Source organism: Macaca thibetana, chromosome 5 (assembly GCF_024542745.1).
Source record: "Macaca thibetana thibetana isolate TM-01 chromosome 5, ASM2454274v1, whole genome shotgun sequence".
In the NCBI taxonomy this organism is placed as follows: Eukaryota; Metazoa; Chordata; class Mammalia; order Primates; family Cercopithecidae; genus Macaca; species Macaca thibetana.
Window position 1 is genome coordinate 30,915,395 of NC_065582.1, and position 19,691 is coordinate 30,935,085.

A 19,691-nucleotide genomic window follows, 5' to 3' on the forward strand; every position below is an offset into this window, starting at 1 on the left:
CCTCATGAAAATAGCATGCCTAGGATTTTCTACTCATCTGCCTTTTTCTTCCTAGTACTTCCCAAATATTTCAGTTATCTGTTTGTTTTTTGTCTCCCCTACAGGTATATAAACTCTATAACAACAAGGGCTTTGTCTTATTACTGCTGGTCCTCATGGTGCCTTGCGCTGTGCCAGCCATATAGAAAATGTCTATAGATTCTTGAATGAGTGAAGAGTGATCCAAATCTCCCAGAAATCATGGTCCCACAGACTCAGATTCTAGAAAGAGAACTTTGCAGTCCCCAAGGGGCTCTTGCAGCCCAGGTCAAAGGATGGTGAATAAGAAGTCCCAAAAGGCTCCCTGAACAACAACAGCTTTCCAAATGAGATGGCAAATCCCTACCCTTACAATCCTGTTTCTGTCTGTTCCCCAGAGTCAGCCTTTTATAATGGAAAGGTAGGGCTGAGATAATGTTCTAATTTAGGGTTGTTGGGACTTAGCCAAGGATCTCACCAGGGAAAGAGGAAGAAGCCAAGATCTTTCCTCTAAAATGCAGTCCAAAGCCAGAGCTTGGAATAGAAAAGCTGGTGTTTTCCTGAATGTCCATGAGACCTCAAAATGGACAGGCCATGTCCTTCAGGAGATCACATGGGTCCCGTGAAGTCTCAGCCGTAGCATATCACCTTCCACTTCACAGCATCTTCCATGCTTGGCTTTGAAAGGACAGTAGTGCAATCATCAACAAGCTTCCTAGATAGGTGTCCATCTTGGGGGTGGTTCTTTGGATCTCTAGCAGTCCAGTGATGTAGAGCGGAGACGGCCCAGAAGCTTCCCAGGATGGGTCAGGTCTTCAGCTTTCCTAAGCCACATGGCTAGAATCACCTTCAATTACTAGAAAAACAGACAAATCTCAACTATCTGAAAACCGGTGGCCTTGTTTCTAGATCTTTTCCATTTGAGAACCAATTTGTTCCTATTCCAGGCAACCAAAACCTCATGTCCTGGATATGCAAGGAAAACAGAGTCGCGCTTCTTTGGCCTGGCATGTGGGTGATTTCGAGGACACTGATCAGAGAAATTCCAAATGGGCTATTCTCGTTAGGCAGAGTAAGTCATCATTGCCAAGAGCTTCCAAACCATTTATGCTTCCGAAGCTGCCAAAAAAGGAAAAGGTATGATTTTTTGCTTTTCTAAATCATCATAGAAAAAGTTAGGCTGCTTTAACATACAAATTAGGGAGGGGTTTCTCATAGTAATACTAATAATCCGTTCTATAGCTTCTTTTAACCTATCGAAGCATTTTGTACTTTATACTGGATTGCCACAGTGATGTTTATTCAGTGGGTGAGTGGGCATTATTCCCCTGTTAAAGAAAACAAGAGGTTTTGTCCTCAGAATTTATCACCAGGTTTAACCTCGAGAGAATGGCCACCCCCGTGAGTTCTAAGAGCTGAGAAAGCACTGTTTGTGAAATGGAGGTAAATCTGCAACTCCCCTTAAAACCTCACAAACTGGTGAGCAGAGGAAGCTTATACCCGTTCAAATTCTAGGTTTTCCCCTAAACTATTTATGGAATCTTGGGTAAGTTGCATAATTTCCCCGTATGGGTTTTTATAAGTAAAATGGGGATTTTGGTATCTGTTCTGAATATTTTATAGAGTTAGGAGGAGAATTAAAGAATGTGGAAGTATATATTCAACAACTATTTCCTGAGGTCTGTGTACAAACCATTCGCCAATAATAGCTTTCTGTCTAAACCCACAGCACAATGAACTTTGCAGGCGTCCAGGTTTTCAATAGAGTTTGACAGCAGATTTCCATGATAGAAAAAGGAATAGAATAGCTCAGGCCCATTTAGCGACTCCTGTTCCCTACCCATAGAATGACTTCTTGCTCTTTTGGAGAATCTTGCCAATTCACTAGAATATTACTCACCCTCTGTTGCCAGAGATCTGATTCATCAGCAAGCCATTATGTCTATTTGAGACATTCTGTGATGGAGGGCGACTTAGCTGTCCTCCTCAGTGGATCCTGACCTTAGGAATACTTCGTATTGAAAAAGGGAACAGTTTGACATCTAACATTTCAACGTAGTCTGAATTTTGAGATGGGTCCAAGTGAAATGATTTATTGCAGTGTGTGTGGAGGAGGGCTTGGATTAGTTACTTTCTGTCACTGAACTAATTTCGTGTCGGATTAGAGCTATTATGGACTAAATTATCCCAAACGCCTCTTTCATTCACCAAATCCAGTTGAAATATTTTTTGCATTAAAACATCTGTTAAAAGACTTCTTATTTTGATTTCAAATTTGTAGAGCAAGTTGTAACAACAGCACAAAGAACTCTTGATATACTCTTTCCTCAGCCCCATCTGTTGTTAATTTTATTTGCTTTAATATTCTCTTTCTTCCTCTCTCTCTTACATCATTTGAGGGCAAGTTGCAGACATGATGTCCCCCAGCTTCATTTATTTTTTTTTTAAGATATGGGGGTCTCACTATATTGCCCAGGCTGGAATGCAGTGGCTTTTCATGGGCACAACCATAGTGCACCGCAGCCTTGAACTCGTGGGTTCAAACAGCCCTCCCACCTCAGCCTCCTGAATAGCTAGGACTACAGGCACAGACCCTGTGGAATAAATGGTCTACAGGCTAGACCCTTTACTCCTAAATATTTCAGGGTGTATTTCCTAAGAACAAGGATTCTCTCTCACATAACCACAGTACAATTTATAAGATTCAGGAAATTTAACATTGATACAGTATTATTATCTAAAGTTCATAGTCAAATTTTATTAAATAGCAGATGGTGGTGGTTCACACCTATAATCCCAGCACTTTGGGAGGCTGAGGTGGAAGAATCACTTGAGTCCAGCAGTTTGAGAGCAGCCTGGACAACATAATGAGACCCCGTCTCTACAAAAAATATACAAAATTAGGCAGGGGTGGTGGTGCGTGCCTGTAATCCCAGCTAATCAGGAGGCTGAGGTGGGAGGTTTGCTCGAGCACAGGCCTGCAAGTCTGCAGTGAGCTATGATTGCATCACTGCACTCCAGCCTGCGTGACAGAGAGCCTGTCTAAAAAAACACCAACAAAAAGCATTAACTGATGACCTTTGTTATATTCTGATCCAGGATTCAGTCGAGGACCGTGTATTATATTGAGTTATCACGTCTCTTTAGTCCTCCTCAATTTGGAGGAGTTCCTCACTCTGGTCTTTTATAACACAGACATTTTTGAGGACTCCAAGCCAGTTCTGTATCTTTCAGTATGGGCTCGTCTGATGTTTCCTCATGAGTGGGTTCAGGTTACGTGTTTTTGTCAGGAATCCCAGATAAGTGACGTCGCGTCATGCTCAGTGCATCACATCAAGAGGCACCTGAGGTCGGTTTAACCCATTATTCATGAGAGTAGTTGAGTACTTGTTCATACCCCTTTCATTGTGGAAATAAAATACTGAATCATTCAAAATAATTTATCTTTTTATCAGTGAGGCTTTCTTCTAAATTTCCAGAGATACTTTAGATACTTGTCCCACAAGTCCATTATTTGGACTGTCCTGCAGAATTTGTGTGGATGCTTCAATAAATACTCAACCCCCTCTCTTTTACATGAACCCTCTTTAGGGAAAATAAATTGGAACAAGTGTTCTCATATATTCAAAAGCAAATAATGAATACCACATGTGAAAAGCTTCCAGTGCAGTGCCTCACACATAGCCGCCAATGAGTGGCTATCATTCCTATTCTTACTTGAGATGCCAACACATTTTCCATTCTTATGCGACAAGAATCAGAACCATGCACTGAACGCCTCTTAAGTAGAAATTTGTCTGTGTTACTGGGTGACTTGGGGGAAATTTTAGAAGCTTAAACCTATAGACAGTATCACAAGCTTTCCCATCAAAATAGATGGTTGAAAATGGGAATATTTTATATCCATAGTTTCAGTTTGGTTTTCCATGTATAAACTTTAAGTCTAGAGAGCTTAATTACAATGTTTTTTAAAAAGTACAATTTATGAGATTTAACAGTATGTATCATTCTTGTATACATTTACCCAAAAATGCTCTTAAAAATACTTTTGGAAATCCATTGAGCAAGTCTCTAAACCGCTTCTTCTATAATGCCCTAATCTCTCTTTTAAATCACAAAATGTCTCTTAAGTTCTATCTTCTATTCCATTCATTATTTTCCCCTTCTGGATTTCTGGTAGTTTTCCTTCCTTCCTATAATAGCTACCTAAGCATTGTCCAATTTACGTGCATATGATAGACATTTTTAATGCAATTCATTTCTATTTCATTTCTTTGCTGGCAAATATTCTCATTGTCCTCCTTCATTTCCAATACACGGACTTCAGTCTCAGTGACTGATACATTCTTTTCCTCATCCACTCGAGTTTGAGAGCAGTATTCTCAAATTTTAAAGGTCATACAAATCACTTGGGGATCATGTTAAGATGCAGATTATGATTCAGTAGGTCTGAAATGGGGTTTGAGATTTTGCATTTCTGTCAAGCTCCCAGGAAATCCAGTTAGTTGTTGCTGGTCTGAGGACCTTGAGTAGCAAGGTGCTGGAGGATTTGACAATGAACTGAATTTTGTGCTAGGAACAGGGGGCACTTGATGAGGTAAAGGGAAGAGGGAATGGGGGGATTTGATGAGGCAAAGGGAAGTCTATTCTAGGAAGAACAAACGGAGCAAAGACAATAACTCAGCCCCTTTGGGGAAGTGTATGTGGTTCAATGTGGCCGGAATATAGAGCACAGAACTACCTGGTGATGAGGCTGGAGAAGATCAATCAGCTCGGTCGCTGGAGTGCACAGGGCTGGGCTTTTATTTAGTTTTTTGAGACAGAGTCTCACTCTATTGCCCAGGTTGTAGTGGCACAATCTCGGCTCACTGCAGCCTCCGCCTCCTGGGTTCAAGTGATTCTCCTGCCTCAGCCTCCCGAGTAGCTGGGATTACAGGCACTGGCATGAGGCACTACGCCGGGTCTTTCTACCACTTTTAATGAAATGTTACCTCCTTCCTTCTCAGAGGGTTGTTTTCCAATTCTTTGCAACACATATTCAGAGACTATGTGACATCTATGTCAACCTTTATGGGATAACTCTCAAGTTGGTACTTTTTATTATGTTAAAGATATTTGCTTGAAAGTCTACTTCCTGTAACTTGGAATGATGATTTTCTGATCCTACTCAACTCCATTTTGGGTTATCATACCATATCATTGGACTGATCTCCTAAGTCTCTGTATCAGTCAGGGTTCTCCAGAGAGACAGAACCAATGATGTGTGTGTTGTGCGTGTAGGAGAGGAACACACAGGGAGGGGTGTTTATTTTTAGGAGTTGGCTCCTGTGATTTTGGAAGTTGGCAAATCCAAACGCAGCAGGGTGGGCCAACAGGATGGAGACCCTGGGAGGAACTGATGTTGCAGCTTCAGCCCGAAGGCAGTTTGCAGGCAGAATTCTCTCTTCCTGGGGGATCTTCAGTCTTTCTCTTGAGACCTTCAATAGGTTGAATGAGGCCCACCCACATTTTGGAGGATAAACAGCTTTATTCAAGGTCTACTGACTTAAATATTAATCTCACCTAAGAAATATCTGCACAGCATTGGGCCGGGTGCAGTGGCTCACGCCTGTAATCCTAGCACTTTGGGAGGCCGAGTTGGGCAGATCATCTGCAGTCGGGAGTTCAAGACCAGCCTGACCAACATGGGGAAACCCCGTCTCTACTAAAAACACAAAATTAGCTGGGTGTAGTGGTATATGCCTGCAATCCCAGCTACTCAGGAAGGCTGAGGCAGGAGAATCACCCGAACTCGGGAGGCAGAGGTTGCAGTGAGCTGAGATCATGCCATTGCACTCCAGCCTGGGCAACAAGAGTGAAACTCCATCTAAAAAAAAAAAAAGAAAGAAAGGAAGAAAAGAAATACCTGCACAGCATCATCCGGATTGGTGTTTGACTAAATATCTGATTACTATCACCTAGCCAAGATGACACATAAAATTAACCATCACAGGCCATACCTGACGGCTTATGCCTGTAATCCCAACAGTTTGGGAAGCTGAGGCAGGAGCATCATGTAAGGCCCAGAATTCAAGACCAGCCTGGGCAACAGAGTGAGACCCTGTCTCTACAGACTTTTTTTTTTTTTTTTGAGACAGAGTCTCACTGTTTGTTGCTCAGGCTGGAGTGCAGTGGCGCGATATCAGCTCACTGCAACCTCTGCCTCCCAGATTCAAACGATTCTCCTGCCTCAGCCTCACGAGTAGCTGGGATTATAGGCACCCACCACCATGGCTGGCTAATTTTTTGTATTTTTAGTAGAGGCGAGGTTTCACCATGTTAGCCAGGGTGGTCTCGATCTCCTGACCTCGTGATCTGCCTGCCTCGGCCTCCCAAAGTGCTGGGATTACAGGCGCGAGCCATCGCGCCCAGCCCCCAATTTTTTTTTTTTTTAAAATTAGCTGGGTGTGTTCGTGCATGCCTGTAGTCCCAGGTACTTGAGAGGCTGAGGCAGGAGGATTACTTGAGGCCAGAAGTTTGAGGTTACTGTGAGCTATGATCATGCCACTGTACTCCAGCCTGGGTGACAAAGTGAGACCCTGTCTCTTAAAAAAATAATAATAATAACCATCACAGCATCACAGTACCCCTCTCATCCATTGTGAGGATTAACTGAGGTAACATACAGAAAGCATCTGACAGAACGGTCCAGGCACTAGGGAACCAAAAAGCACTGTGGTGTGCACGTGCGTTTAAATCCTTTTATTGATGGCATGATTTTAAAGCTGTTTCACTTGAGTGCACAGCAGAGAAGCCATCCTTGGAGAGCTGAGCATGCAGGAAAAGGAAAAAAAAAAGCTTCAGGGAAAAACACTTGAAATTTTCATTTATCAGAAAGGATTTTGAAATATCTACTGTAATTTTCCCCCCAGTCGTTAAGATAACATAACTCAGTATGGCATTATGTTGGTACCAACAGTTGCACTCAATGACATGTTTTTTTCCTGAGAACAAATATATCAGTGGACATCATCCCTTTTCAGAGCAAATATTTTGTGATGCCCCTTTATTAACCTAAAATAAAATTTACAAATATACTCAATTTATATCAAACCAATATAATGTCCTATTATACCATAATTGAAAAGAAATTTAAAAGTAATTTATACTACTTTAATACATAAACATTGGGGCAGTAGATTAGAAAATATAATTAGGTTGGCCAGGCGCGGTGGCTCACACCTGTAATCCCAGCACTTTGGGAGGCCGAGGTGGGCGAATCTCCTGAGGTCAGGAGTTCGAGACCAGCCTGGCTAACATGGTGAAACCTTGTTTCTACTAAAAATACAAAAAATTAGCCAGGTGTGTTGGCGCACGCCTGTAATCCCAGCTACTTGGGAGGCTGAGGTAGCAGAATCACTTGAACCCGGGAGGCGGAGATTGCAGTGAGCTGAGGTTACGCCATTGCACTCCAGCTTGGGCAATAAGAGTGAAACTGCATCTCAAAAAAAAAAAAAAAAAAAAAAAAAAGTAGGCATCTATACAGAGAGTCTTCATGAACGCAGGGGCTACAAATGAAGACTGACAGAAATGTGCTGTACTGGTGACTCAAATTCCATAGGTACCATGGCTACCAAACTATGTTACCATTGGAAACATAATTTTCCAAAAGTATACCAATTCTTGGTAAAGACCAAGTGACCGCTTCTCGCTAAAATTCTAAATCTTACAAAGTAAAACTCTTCCCTCAATTTATACAACTGCATTCCTGGAGAATGCATTATATACTAAAATCATGTAAAAAGATACTGTGTTTTTATATAGCAGAATTATCTGCTTAATTGTAAACAGGCTTTTTTAGCTATATAAATGTCCAGCAGGACATTTAAGGGTTACACAGGAGGTAGGTGGGACAAGTCCTCATCCTGTAGGGCTGTCTCTCATGGTGCAGGACCTCTCGCCTCTCATCGGAGCCCCCACCCTCTGTGCCAGTAACCCTAACCTGTCATTATGCTAACCAAAAATGTCCCCGCAGTTCCAAAACACCCCGGTTAAAAACCACTGAGATATATAATCAGCTTGTTTTCAGCATGAATTATTAGAAATGAGACCTCTACATTTTATTAAATGTAACAAACAAATAGCATGCAGCACCAAGAAAATGTTCAAGATAAATTCAAAAGTTTTATTGCACCAAATGCCACAGAAAAATGGATCAAAATAATACATAAACAAGTTAAAAAAATTCCCACACAATGACATTGGTATCTATTCAAACTGATCAAAAACGAAGTCCTATCAATTTCTCTTATGGAGCTTCAAATAACAAATTCCAGAAATTTCTCGTTTTTGAAATATCACTTAAGTTTAAGCATATTGCAATCTCACTTTCAAGATATATGGTTCATCATATTTTGACATTTAAAAATTAACATTCAGAGGGGACTGCTTGATTTAGGCAAAAATTATATTAAAATACCCTCTCCCCCAAGCACAATAAAAAACAAATGGTTCACATTTACCAAGAGAAGCTGAAGACATTTTCAATTTAACGTGAAAGTATGCATGAACAAAATATTCTCTAAAGTACATATTGGTGGAAAAATCCAGACATTTAAAAGAATTTGGGGTACTTTATATTCTTTATTTTTATGTACAACCATCTCTAGTGAAGAACCTAAAAAGCTACAGACTAAATTTTTATAAAATCTCAGGACCTAATTATAAGAGCCCAAACAATGGTTTAGTATCACTTAGCAAGCGGGGATTTTTCTCCCTCCAAAAACGTTAATTTTGAAAAATATGGTTAAGTTTAAAAAGTTGCAATGTGTAAACGGCAGTTCCATGGGATGTGAAAAGATTATAGTTACTTTCATTAAAAAACAGCACACTTCAGAAAAATGGATTGAAGCCTGTACAAAAAGCTATTTAACACTGATAAAAAATAAAATACTTTGGAATTATGCACAAGTATGGAAGCTACATTTTAAATTTTCATTGTCATGTCTAAAACGTACACAATTACCTTTACATTCATTTCACTTATCAATTTATTAAAAATAAAACTGCAACATGCTAGAAAGAGGTCCATCACAGGGACATTTACAGACTTCTGCTCTGTCATGCCTCACTAGCTTGCTTAGAAAAGCAAGATGCTACAAAAGTTACACTCAACAGGTAAGACTTAAAAGTTGAAGAAACCCTAAAGGTGGAATCCTGTCAACTGAGGTAGATTTCTTTTCTTTTTTTAAAAAAATTGTTTTATGTTTTTTTCTTGAGGTGGGCATGGGAGCGGGTGGGGTCCTTTTCTTGCCTCTGCGGCTAAGCCAGAATGAAGCCACTGGGTGGCGCACGATGTGTGAGCGGTGGGTCGCAACACCATTCTGTGGTTTTTTTTTTTCTTTTTTTTCGCTTTTAGGAAGAGGTTGAATTTAAGACAAAGAAAACTTGAATGTTAAATATTTAAAGGATTATAAAATAGCAGCAACATTCTTGGTCTATTTTTGTAGGCAATAGATACGAGGATTAGGTTCTGACTGGAATCCTGAGTGTCACGGAGACAGCCCCACACGTGACCCACCTGTAGTTTTCCAACAGGCATTTTTGCAAGAGTGAGTTTCTGGAACATTAGATTAAGAGCAAATTAAATTTTCTCAGGCTTTGAGGGGCCTGGGCTGAATTTTTTCAATGTATAGAGTTTAGAATCAACGATTTAAAGCTCAGTGTCCCCTATATGTGTCTAATTATCAACATGCCACTATGTCCACATTAGAATTAAACTGATTTTGTAACAAGTTATTTTCTATGAAACCCTGGAAGGTGGTGAATGAGGGAAAGTGCCCAAAACATGTAAACAAGAAAAAAGGAAGTAGAGAGGAGGGGAATGCTTTAAACTGTAAAAGCTGTAACATCAGCTCTGACAGTTTATTTACACGTAATGAGAAACGGATGTGGGATGAGCTGAGCCACAGGTGAGGTTCTTTCTCTCTCTGTAACACAACAGCAAACAATGATGTCATGAAACTACAGAACTTAAAACACCAAAGTCAAATGCTAGGCAAAAGGAAACAGGAAAACATTAAAAAGACTGAACATTTCAATTTTCAATGAATGACATAAAATGATGAAGATCTTACAAACCTTAATGCACTCATCTACATTTTGCATCATTAAAAAAAGATGAAAAGGTAGTAGTTCTGATTTTTATCAAATAAAAAAATTGAAGTCATTCTAGTCCCTAATAGGAAAATTACTTCATATTCTTAGGTTCAAAGACACGTGAAAAGAACTGGAATTAATTCATAAAACAGTGGAAGGGAATCAGAACCTGGTTAACTGCTTAAGATCTGCAAAGTGCTAAAGATGTTTTTGCTTTGCTAGCTTTAGCTCCTGTCTTTTAATGACCAATATTTAAAAGTCTTTTACTTTACCCTGGATGTCAGTACATAGTCTGTTTCATGGTCAGTAAGCTAAAGTTTCTTTTATATTAACAGAAAATTAAGTTTTTTTTTTTGTATGAACTTTGGGAAATCATTTTGGTTGGTTTTATACAATGGGTAAGTTAATTTCTGGAAAGATGTTTTGAAAAGGATGCAGGAATTAGAAGGCACAGAAATGATAATATAAAAATTTAGAGGATGTATGGATTTTTTCTAAATGTTCAAGCAATCATCCTGAATGTTCATGAGTCATCCTGAACTGCTGCAGGTTCATTTCCCACCAGGACAGCTGTGCCTTTTAAAGTAAAAATAGTCATTTGTATTAACTATAAGAAAAAAGTGGCTTCAGTTGGAAGAACTTACCAACAGAAACACTGTGGAGCTTATAGAAATAACTTTGGTAAATGGCCTCTCTTAAAAAGGCTGCTGAAAGCTCTAAAATATAAGGATAAAACATATGGTTTCAGACTGTACACTTTGCTGTTACAAACTACATCTTGATGGGATTAAGAGGCTACATTGATTCTTGGGTTTATTGCACCAACAATCCATCTCTCACCTACCTGTGGCTGCATCTGAAACAAGGTAAACTCCAAGAAGAAATGAAAACAGTGGGTCCCTAAAGCACTCTTCCCAACAAGCAATTCTCTTACAAGTTTTATGTCAAACAGTCACTGCTACAGCCACTGGAGCTGAAGATGGCACAATGTGGCTTTCTTTGCTTTACCTTGTGTAAAAAGCAAACTGTGACCTGGAATCCAAAGTCCGTGTTCCGACTGTTGTCTCAGAATAGCAAAATATGTTTTCCCCAGTTTGGGGAGCTCATGCTTAAACTCAGAAGCAGTTTCCTACTGGAATGTTACGTACACTGCTGACCACCCCGCTCAAGTCGCTTGCCTTTATTCTGCCCAAACAGCACAAGGCGATCTGTTGCAACAGCTTAATGTTTAGTGTAGTGCTTATGTTTCCTCCCACCAAAAAGGTCAGTCTCTTTGTTGATTCATGGGTAACAAATGGCCTGAAGTGTTCATGACAATCACAAATGCCATTATGTTAAGTAAACCTAAGTCTTCAATGAAGCATCAGCTTGACAGCAAAAACACAAAACAAAAAGGTGGAATGACTTTGTTTCTGTTTGCTCTGCTCATGCTTTCGACATCACAGAGAGCTTATTCCTTTCTCCTTCAGTTGAGAATTTGATTTTTTTCTTCCAAGGAAGAACTGTCCTGAGCTTTAGCTTATAAGAGTATTTGAGCCACATAAGGAGAATGAGTACTGGCAATAGCAGTCAACAGAGGCAGGTCGTTGGATTCAATCCTGAATATTGAGAAAAGAAAAGAATATTACTTTAAAAGAGCATGGTTTTATGAGAAAGTATTACTTCTAGGTACTAAGTTTATCATTTAAAACTAATGAAAAAGCAAAACAGATGGAAGGATAATAAACTTACTCTTTTAATAAAATATTCCAGTGGACACTGACCAGGGAGGCAAAGGGAGAGAAATACAGGAAGTGTGTTGTGCCTGTGTGTGGACATAAAGCTCTTTTTCCCTTGGCAGGGGTCACCAGACTTTCTAACTTTCCTGTATTCCCTATATAACTTCATTGTATCATACTTTAAAGTTTTCTCCTTATAAACTCATTCTTCCAGTCAACACTCCTAAATGCATACTGATTTCACCTAAGTTCAAATTGGTCTTAGAAAAATGGTGATGGTAGCAATTTCTTTAAAAACGTTGGGAATTTGTACAAAGGTTATACAACTGGGATCCTCACTGAGCATTGAAGCCACAAGATTCTGAGAGCAAAGTGACACTAAAAGATACTGGGTTAAGAGACATCATGGTTTCAAATGGACACAGCTTTGGCTGCCTCTCTTATAGCAGAGGTGGATACAGTATGGGCACTGTTTAAAAATGATGCCAGGTGTCATGAAAAATAATTGAACTGTTTCAGTCTGTGGAGTATGTCCTAATTCTTACCCTTGAATTCCTCAAAATAAAAATAAAACAGTATCTGGCATTACCTCATGGAATTTTCTAGTCCTTCTCCAGTAATGCTACGTACAGATCTGGTTTCAGAGTGCACAGAAGTTCTCTAGTACTTTTAGTGCTACTGGCCCTGACTATGGGAGAAAGGGGATAAAGGAAGGATGAACATGGGTCCGCTAATAATTCACGAAGAGGAACTGGAGATGAGTGCAAAGGGAAATAAAAGCTTATGATTACAGGTGTTGATGCACATCTGTAAGGGTCAAGGACAAGGTAAAGACCTTGAAATGTAAGGTACACATCTGGCAATGGAAAATTTCTAATAAGGCAAGATGGCCGAGTAGGGACAGCTCTGGTCTGCAGCTCCCAGTGAGATCAATGCAGAAGGCAGGTGATTTCTGCATTTCCAACTGAGGTACCCAGTTCATCTCCCTGGGACTGGTGGGACAGTGGGTGCAGGCCACGGAGGGCAAGCAGAAGCAGGGTGGGGTGTTGCCTCACCCGGGAAGTGCAAGGGGTCAGGGAATTGTCTCCCCTACCCAAGGGAAGCTGTGAGGAACTCAGTATCTGCACTCCGGCCCAGATACTGCACTCTTCCTATGGCCTTTCACAACCCACAGACCAGGAGAATCCCTCGGGTGTGTACACCACCAGGGCCCTGGGTTTCAAGCACAAAACTGGGCAGCTATTTGGGCAGACACCGAGCTAGCTGCAAGAGTTTTTTTTTCCATACCCCAGTGGCACCTGGAACACCAGCGAGACAGACCATTCACTCCCCTGGAAAGGGGGCTGAAGCCAGGGAGCCAAGTGGTCTGGCTCAGCTGGTCACACCCCCACAGGGCCCAGCAAGCGAAGGTCCACTGGCTTGAAATTCTCACTGCCAGCACAGCAGTCTGAGGGACGTTTGAGGTTGGAGGGGGGAGGGGCGTCTGCCATTGCTGAGGCTTGAGTAAGCGGTTTTACCCTCACAGTGTAAACAAAGCCACCTGGAAGTTTGAACTGGGCGGAGCCCACAGCAGCTCAGCAAGGCCACTGGGGCCAGACTGTCTCTCTAGATTCCTCCTCTCTGGGCAGGGCATCTTTGAAAAAAAGGCAGCAGCCCCAGTTAAGTGTTTATAGATAAAACCCCCATCTCCCTGGGACAGAGCACCTGGGGGAAGGGGAAGCTGTGGGCACAGCTTCAGCAGACTTAAACGTCCCTGCCTGATGGCTCTGAAGACAGCAGCGGATCCCCCACATAGGTTTGAGCTCTGCTAAGGGTCAGACTGCCTCCTCAAGTGGGTCCCTGACCCCTGTGTATCCTGACTGGGAGACACCTCCCAGTAGGGGCCGACAGAATCTCATACGGGAGAGCTCTGGCTGGAATCTGGTGGGTGCACCTCTGGGACAAAGCTTCCAGAGGAAGGAGCAGGCAGCAATCTTTGCTGTTCTACAGCCTCTGCTGGTGATACCCAGGCAAACAGGGTTTGGAGCAGACCTCCAACCAACCACAGCAGACCTGCAGCAGAGAGGCCTGTTAGAAGGAAAACTAACAGAAAGCAGCCACATCAACATCAACAAAAAGGACGTTCACTCAGAGACCCCATCCGAAGGTCACCAACATTAAAGACCAAAGGTAGATAAAGATGGGGAGAAACCAGTGCAAAAAGGCTGAAAATTCCGAAAACCAGAATGCCTCTCTTCTCCAAAGGATCACAACTCCTTGTCAGCACGGGAACAAAACTGGATGGAGAACCGAGTTTGACGAATTGACAGAAGTAGGCTTCAGAAGGTGGGCAATAACAAACTCCTCCGAGCTAAAGGAACATGTTCTAACCCAATGCAAGGAAGCTAAGAACCTTGAAAAAAGGTTAGATGAATTACTAACTAGAATAACTAGCTTAGAGAAGAACATAAATGACCTGATGGAGCTGAAAAACACAGCACGAGAACTTCGTAAAGCATACACAAGTATCAATAGCTGGATCGATCAAGTGGAAGAAAGGATATCAGAGATTGAAGATCAACTTAATGAAACAAAGTGTGAAGACAAGATTACAAAAAAAATGAAAAGGAATGAACAAAGCCTCCAAGAAATATGAGACTATGTGAAAAGACCAAATCTACGTTTGATTGATTGGTGTACCTGAAAGTGACAGGGAGAATGGAAACAAGTTGGAAAACACACTTCAGGTTATTATCCAGGAGAACGTCCCCAACCTAGCAAGGCAGGCCAACATTCAAATGCAGGAAATACAGAGAACACTACAAAGATACTCCTCGAGAAGAGCACCCCAAGACACATAATGGTCAGATTCACCAAGGCTGAAATGAAGAAACAAATATTAAGGCAGCCAGAGAGAAAGGTCAGGTTACCCACAAAGGGAAGCCCATCAGACTAACAGCAGATGTCTCTGCAGAAACCCTACAAGCCAGAAGAGAGTGGGGGTCAATATTCAACGTTCTTAAAATAATTTTCGTGGCATGTGCCTGTAATCTCAGCTACTCTGGAGGCTGAGGCAGAGAACTGCTTAAACCTGGAGGGGCAGAGGTTGCAGTGAGCTGAGATTGCGCCACTGCACTCCAGCCTGGGCGACAGAGCGAGACTCCGTCTCCAAAAAAAAAAAAGAATTTTCAACCCAGAATTTCATATCCAGCCAAACTAAGCTTCATAAGCAAAGGGAGAAATAAAATCCTTTACAGATAAGCAAATACTGAGAGATTTTGACACCACCAGGCCTACTGTACAAGAGCTCCCGAAGGAAGCACTAAACATAGAAAGGAAAAATTGGTACCAGCCACTGCAAAAACATACCAAATTGTAAAGACCATCAACACTATGAAGAAACTGCATCAATTAATGGGCAAAAAAACCCAGCTAGCATCACAATGACAGGATTACATTCACATATAACAATATTAACCTTAAATGTAATATGGGCTAAATGCCCTAAATAAAAGACACAGACTGGCAAATTGGATAAAGAGTCAAGACCCATCACGGTGCTGTATTCAGGAGACCCATCTCATGTGTAAAGACACACATAGGCTTAAAATAAACGGATGGAGGAATATCTACCAAGCAAATGGAAAGCAAAAAAAAGCAGGGGTTGTAATCCTAGTCCTGATAAAACAGACTTTAAACCAACAGAGATCAGAGAGACAAGGGCATTATGTAATGGTAAAGGGATTAATGCAACAAGAAGAGCTAACTATCCTAAATATACATGCACCCAATACAGGAGCACCCAGATTCATAAAGCAAGTTCTTAGAGAGCTACAAAGAGACTTAGGCTCCCACACAATAATAGTGGTAGACTTTAACACCCCATTGTCAATATTAGATAAACGAGACAGAAAATTAACAGGGATATTCAGGACTTGAACTCAGTTCTGGACCAAGTGGATGTAACAGACATCTACAGAACTCTTCACCCCAAATCAACAGAATATACATTCTTCTCAGCACCTCATCACACTTATTCTAAAACTGGCCACATAATTGGAAGTAAAGCACTTCTCAGCAAATGTAAAAGAAAGGAAATAATAACAGTCTCAGACCACAGTGCAATCAAATTAGAACTCGGGATTAAGAAACTCACCCAAAACCACACAACTACATGGAAACTGAACAACATTCTCTTGAATAACTACTGGGTAAATAAAGAAATGAAGGCAGAAATAAATAAGTTCTTTGAATCCAATGAGAACAATGACCAGAATCTCTGGGAAACATTTAAAGCAGTGTTTAGAGGGAAATTTATAGCACTAAATGCTCACAAGAGAAAGCAGGAAAGATCTAACATTGACACCCTAACATCACATTTAAAAGAACTAGAGAAGCAAGAGCAAACAAATTAAAAAGCTAGCAGAAGACAAGAAATAACTAAGAGCAGAACTGAAGGAGACACAAAAAAACCCTTCAAAAAAAATCAATGAATCCAGGAGCTGGTTTTTTGAAAAGATCAACAAAATAGACCGCTAACCAGACTAATAAAGAAGAAAGGAGAGAATATTCAAATAGATGCAACAAAAAATGATAAAGGGGAGATTACCACTGATCCCACAGAAGTACAAACTACCATCAGAGAATACTGTAAATACCTCTATGCAAATAAACTAGAAAATCTAGAAGAAATGGATAATTTCCTGGGCACATACACCCTCCCAAGTCTAAACTAGGAAGGAGTCAAATCCCTGAATAGGCCAATAAAAAGTTCTGAAATTGAGGCAGTAATTAATAGCCTACCAACCAAAAAATGTCCAGGACCAGATGGATTCACAGCCAAATTCTACCAGAGGTACAAAGAGGAGCTAGTACCACTCCTTCTGAAACTATTCCAAACAATACAAAAAGAGGGACTCCTGCCTAACTCATTTTATGAGGCCAGCATTATCCTGATACCAAAACCTGGCAGAGACACAACAAAAAAATAAAATTTCAGGCCAATATCCCTGATGAACATCGATGCAAAAATCCTCAATAAAGTACTGGCAAACCGAATCCAGCAGCACATCAAAAAGCTTATCCACCACAATCCAGTTGGCTTCATCCCTGGGATGCAAGGCTGGTTCAGCATACACAAATCAATAAATGTAATCCATCACATAAACAGAACCAATGACAAAAACCAGATGATTATTTCAATAGATGCAGAAAAAGCCTTGACAAAATTCAACACCCCTTCATGCTATAAACTCTCAATAAACTAGGTATTGATGGAACGTGTACCAAAATAATAAGAGCTATTTATGACAAACCCACAGCCAACATCATACTGAATGGGCAAAAACTGGAAGAATTCCCTTTGAAAACCAGCACAAGACAAGGATGCCCTCTCTCACCACTCCTATTCAACATAGTATTGGAAGTTCTGGCCAGGACAATCAGGCAAGAGAAAAAAACAAAGCGTATTCAAATAGGAAGAGAGGAAGTCAAATTGTCTTTTTGCAGATGACATGATTGTATATTTGGAAAACCCCATCATCTCAGCCCAAAATCTCCTTAAGCTGATAAGCAACTTCAGCAAAGTCTCACGATACCAAATCAATGTGCAAAAATCACAAGCGTTCCTATACACCAATAACAGACAAACAGCCAAATCATGAGTAAACTCCCATTCACAACTGCTACAAAGAGAATAAAATACCTAGTAATATAACTTACAAGAGATGTGAAGGACCCCTTCAAGGAGAACTGCAAACCACTGCTCAAGGAAATAAGAGAGGACACAAATAAACAAACATTCCATGCTCATGGATAGGAAGAATCAATATTGTGAAAATGGCCATACTGCCCAAAGTAATTTATAGATCCAATGCTATCCCCATCAAGCTCCCATGGACATTCTTCATAGAATTGGAAAAAACTACTTTAAATTTCATATGGAACCAAAAAAGAGCCTGCACAGCCAAGACAATCCTAAGCAAAAAGAACAAAGCTGGAGGCATCATGCTACCTGCCTTCAAACTATAAAACAAGACTATGGTAACCAAAACAGCATGGTACTGGTACCAAAACAGATGTATAGACCAATGGAACAGTACAGAGGCCTCAGAAATAACACCACACATCTACAACCATTTGATCTTTGACAAACTTGACAAAAACAGGAAATGGGGAAATTTAATACACGATGTTGGGAAAACTGGCTAGCCATATGCAGAAAACTGAAAGTGGACCCCTTCCTTATACCTTATACAAAAATTAACTCAAGATGGATTAAAGACGTAAACATAAAACCTAAAACCATAAAAACCCTACAAGAAAACCTCGGCAATACCATTCAGGACATAGACATGGGCAAAGACTTCATGACTAAAACACCAAAAGCAATGGCAACAAAAGCCAAAATTGACAAACGGGATCTTATTAAACTAAAGAGTTTCTGCACAGCAAAAGAAACTATCATCAGAGTGAACAGGCAACCTATAGAATGGGAGAACATTTTTGCAATCCATCCATCTGACAAGGGGTAATGTGAAGATGCTACAAGGAAATTAAATTTACAAGAAAAAAACAACCCCATCAAAAAGTGGGCGAAGGATATGAACAGACACTTCTCAAAAGAAGACATTTATGTGGCCAACAAACATATGAAAAAAAGCTTATCACTGATCATCAGAGAAATGCAAATCAAAACCACAATGAGATACTATCTCAGGCCAGTTCGAATGGCAATCATTAAAAAGTCAGGAAACAACAGATGCTGGAGAGGATGTGGAGAAATAGGAACACTTTTACACTGTTGATGGGAGTCTAAATTAGTTCAATTACTGTGGAAAACAGTGGTGATTCCTCAAGGATCTAGAACTAGAAATACCATTTGACCCAGCAATCCCATTACTGGGTATATACCCAAAGGATTATAAATCATTCTACTATAAGGACACATGCACACGTATATTTATTGTGGCAGTATTCACAACAGCAAAGACTTGGAACCAACCCAAATGCCTATCAATGATAGACTGGATAAAGCAAATGTGGCACATATATACCATGGAATACTATGCAACCACAAAGAGGATGAGTTCATGTCCTTGGCAGGGACATGGATGAAGCTGGAAACCATCATTCTCAGCAAATTAACACAAGAACAGAAAACCAAACACTGCGTGTCCTCCCCCATAAGTGGGAGTTGAACAATGAGAACAGAAGGACACAGGGAGGGGAATATCACATACTGGGGCCTATTGGGGGGTTGGGGGCTGGGGGTGGGACAGCATTAGGAGAAGTACCTAATGTAGATGACGGGTTGATGGGTACAGTAAACGTGCATGGCATGTGTATACCTATGTAACAAACCTGCACGTTCTGCACGTTTCCCAGAACTTAAAAGTATATATATATATATATATATATATATAAATAAATCTAATAAGGCAGGATTGAAGTATGAGGCTGGTAGAGAGATATAAACAAATACAAAAAAATAAATGACAAAGGGACATGTTGCAAGTTAACTGCAAAAGCAAACACCTCATAAGGGGGAAATACTTTGTAAATAAAGTATGTAAGAATAATCTATGACAGGAAATGCCAAGAGCCAAACAACACAGGCGTCACATTCTGGGTGTGAAATATGAGAAATCTAAAGAAAATATGAAGGCCCCAGTCTCTTAGGAGGCTTTGAGAATTTAAACGTCGACATTATAAACAATATTTTCTTCTCCCAAGTAAGAGGAATCATCATCATGGATAAGGGGGGCAATTCCCCAAATGTACAATGTCTTTCTGTTCTCTTTTGAAATATCAAGCAGACAGTAAAACAAAAGTCAGAAT

At 40.5% G+C, this 19,691-nt stretch overlaps 3 protein-coding genes and 1 non-coding gene across 9 annotated transcripts in view; 2 read left to right on the forward strand and 2 right to left on the reverse strand.

The window, feature by feature from the left end:
- RAPGEF2 (Rap guanine nucleotide exchange factor 2) overlaps positions 1 to 19,691 on the reverse strand; it is a 487,682-nt gene that overhangs the window by 436,095 nt on the left and 31,896 nt on the right. The window lies entirely within an intron of this gene.
- C5H4orf45 (chromosome 5 C4orf45 homolog) overlaps positions 1 to 19,691 on the forward strand; it is a 132,464-nt gene that overhangs the window by 109,316 nt on the left and 3,457 nt on the right. For both annotated transcript variants that reach the window (XM_050790942.1, XM_050790943.1), the window contains one exon: positions 966 to 1,155. In XM_050790942.1, the coding sequence (XP_050646899.1) occupies positions 966 to 1,155 (190 nt within the window). The remainder of the gene's footprint in view (positions 1 to 965; positions 1,156 to 19,691) is intronic.
- LOC126955856 (small nucleolar RNA SNORD55/SNORD39) lies at positions 6,758 to 6,836 on the forward strand. The gene has a single exon (XR_007726142.1). It is a non-coding gene; the product is annotated as a small nucleolar RNA SNORD55/SNORD39 (small nucleolar RNA).
- The window catches only part of FNIP2 (folliculin interacting protein 2), a 138,145-nt gene continuing 126,615 nt past the window's right edge, over positions 8,162 to 19,691 (reverse strand). For all 5 annotated transcript variants that reach the window (XM_050790940.1, XM_050790938.1, XM_050790939.1 and 2 more), the window contains one exon: positions 8,162 to 11,753. In XM_050790940.1, coding sequence (XP_050646897.1) covers positions 11,675 to 11,753 — 79 coding nt within the window. In that variant the 3' untranslated portion in view covers positions 8,162 to 11,674. The remainder of the gene's footprint in view (positions 11,754 to 19,691) is intronic.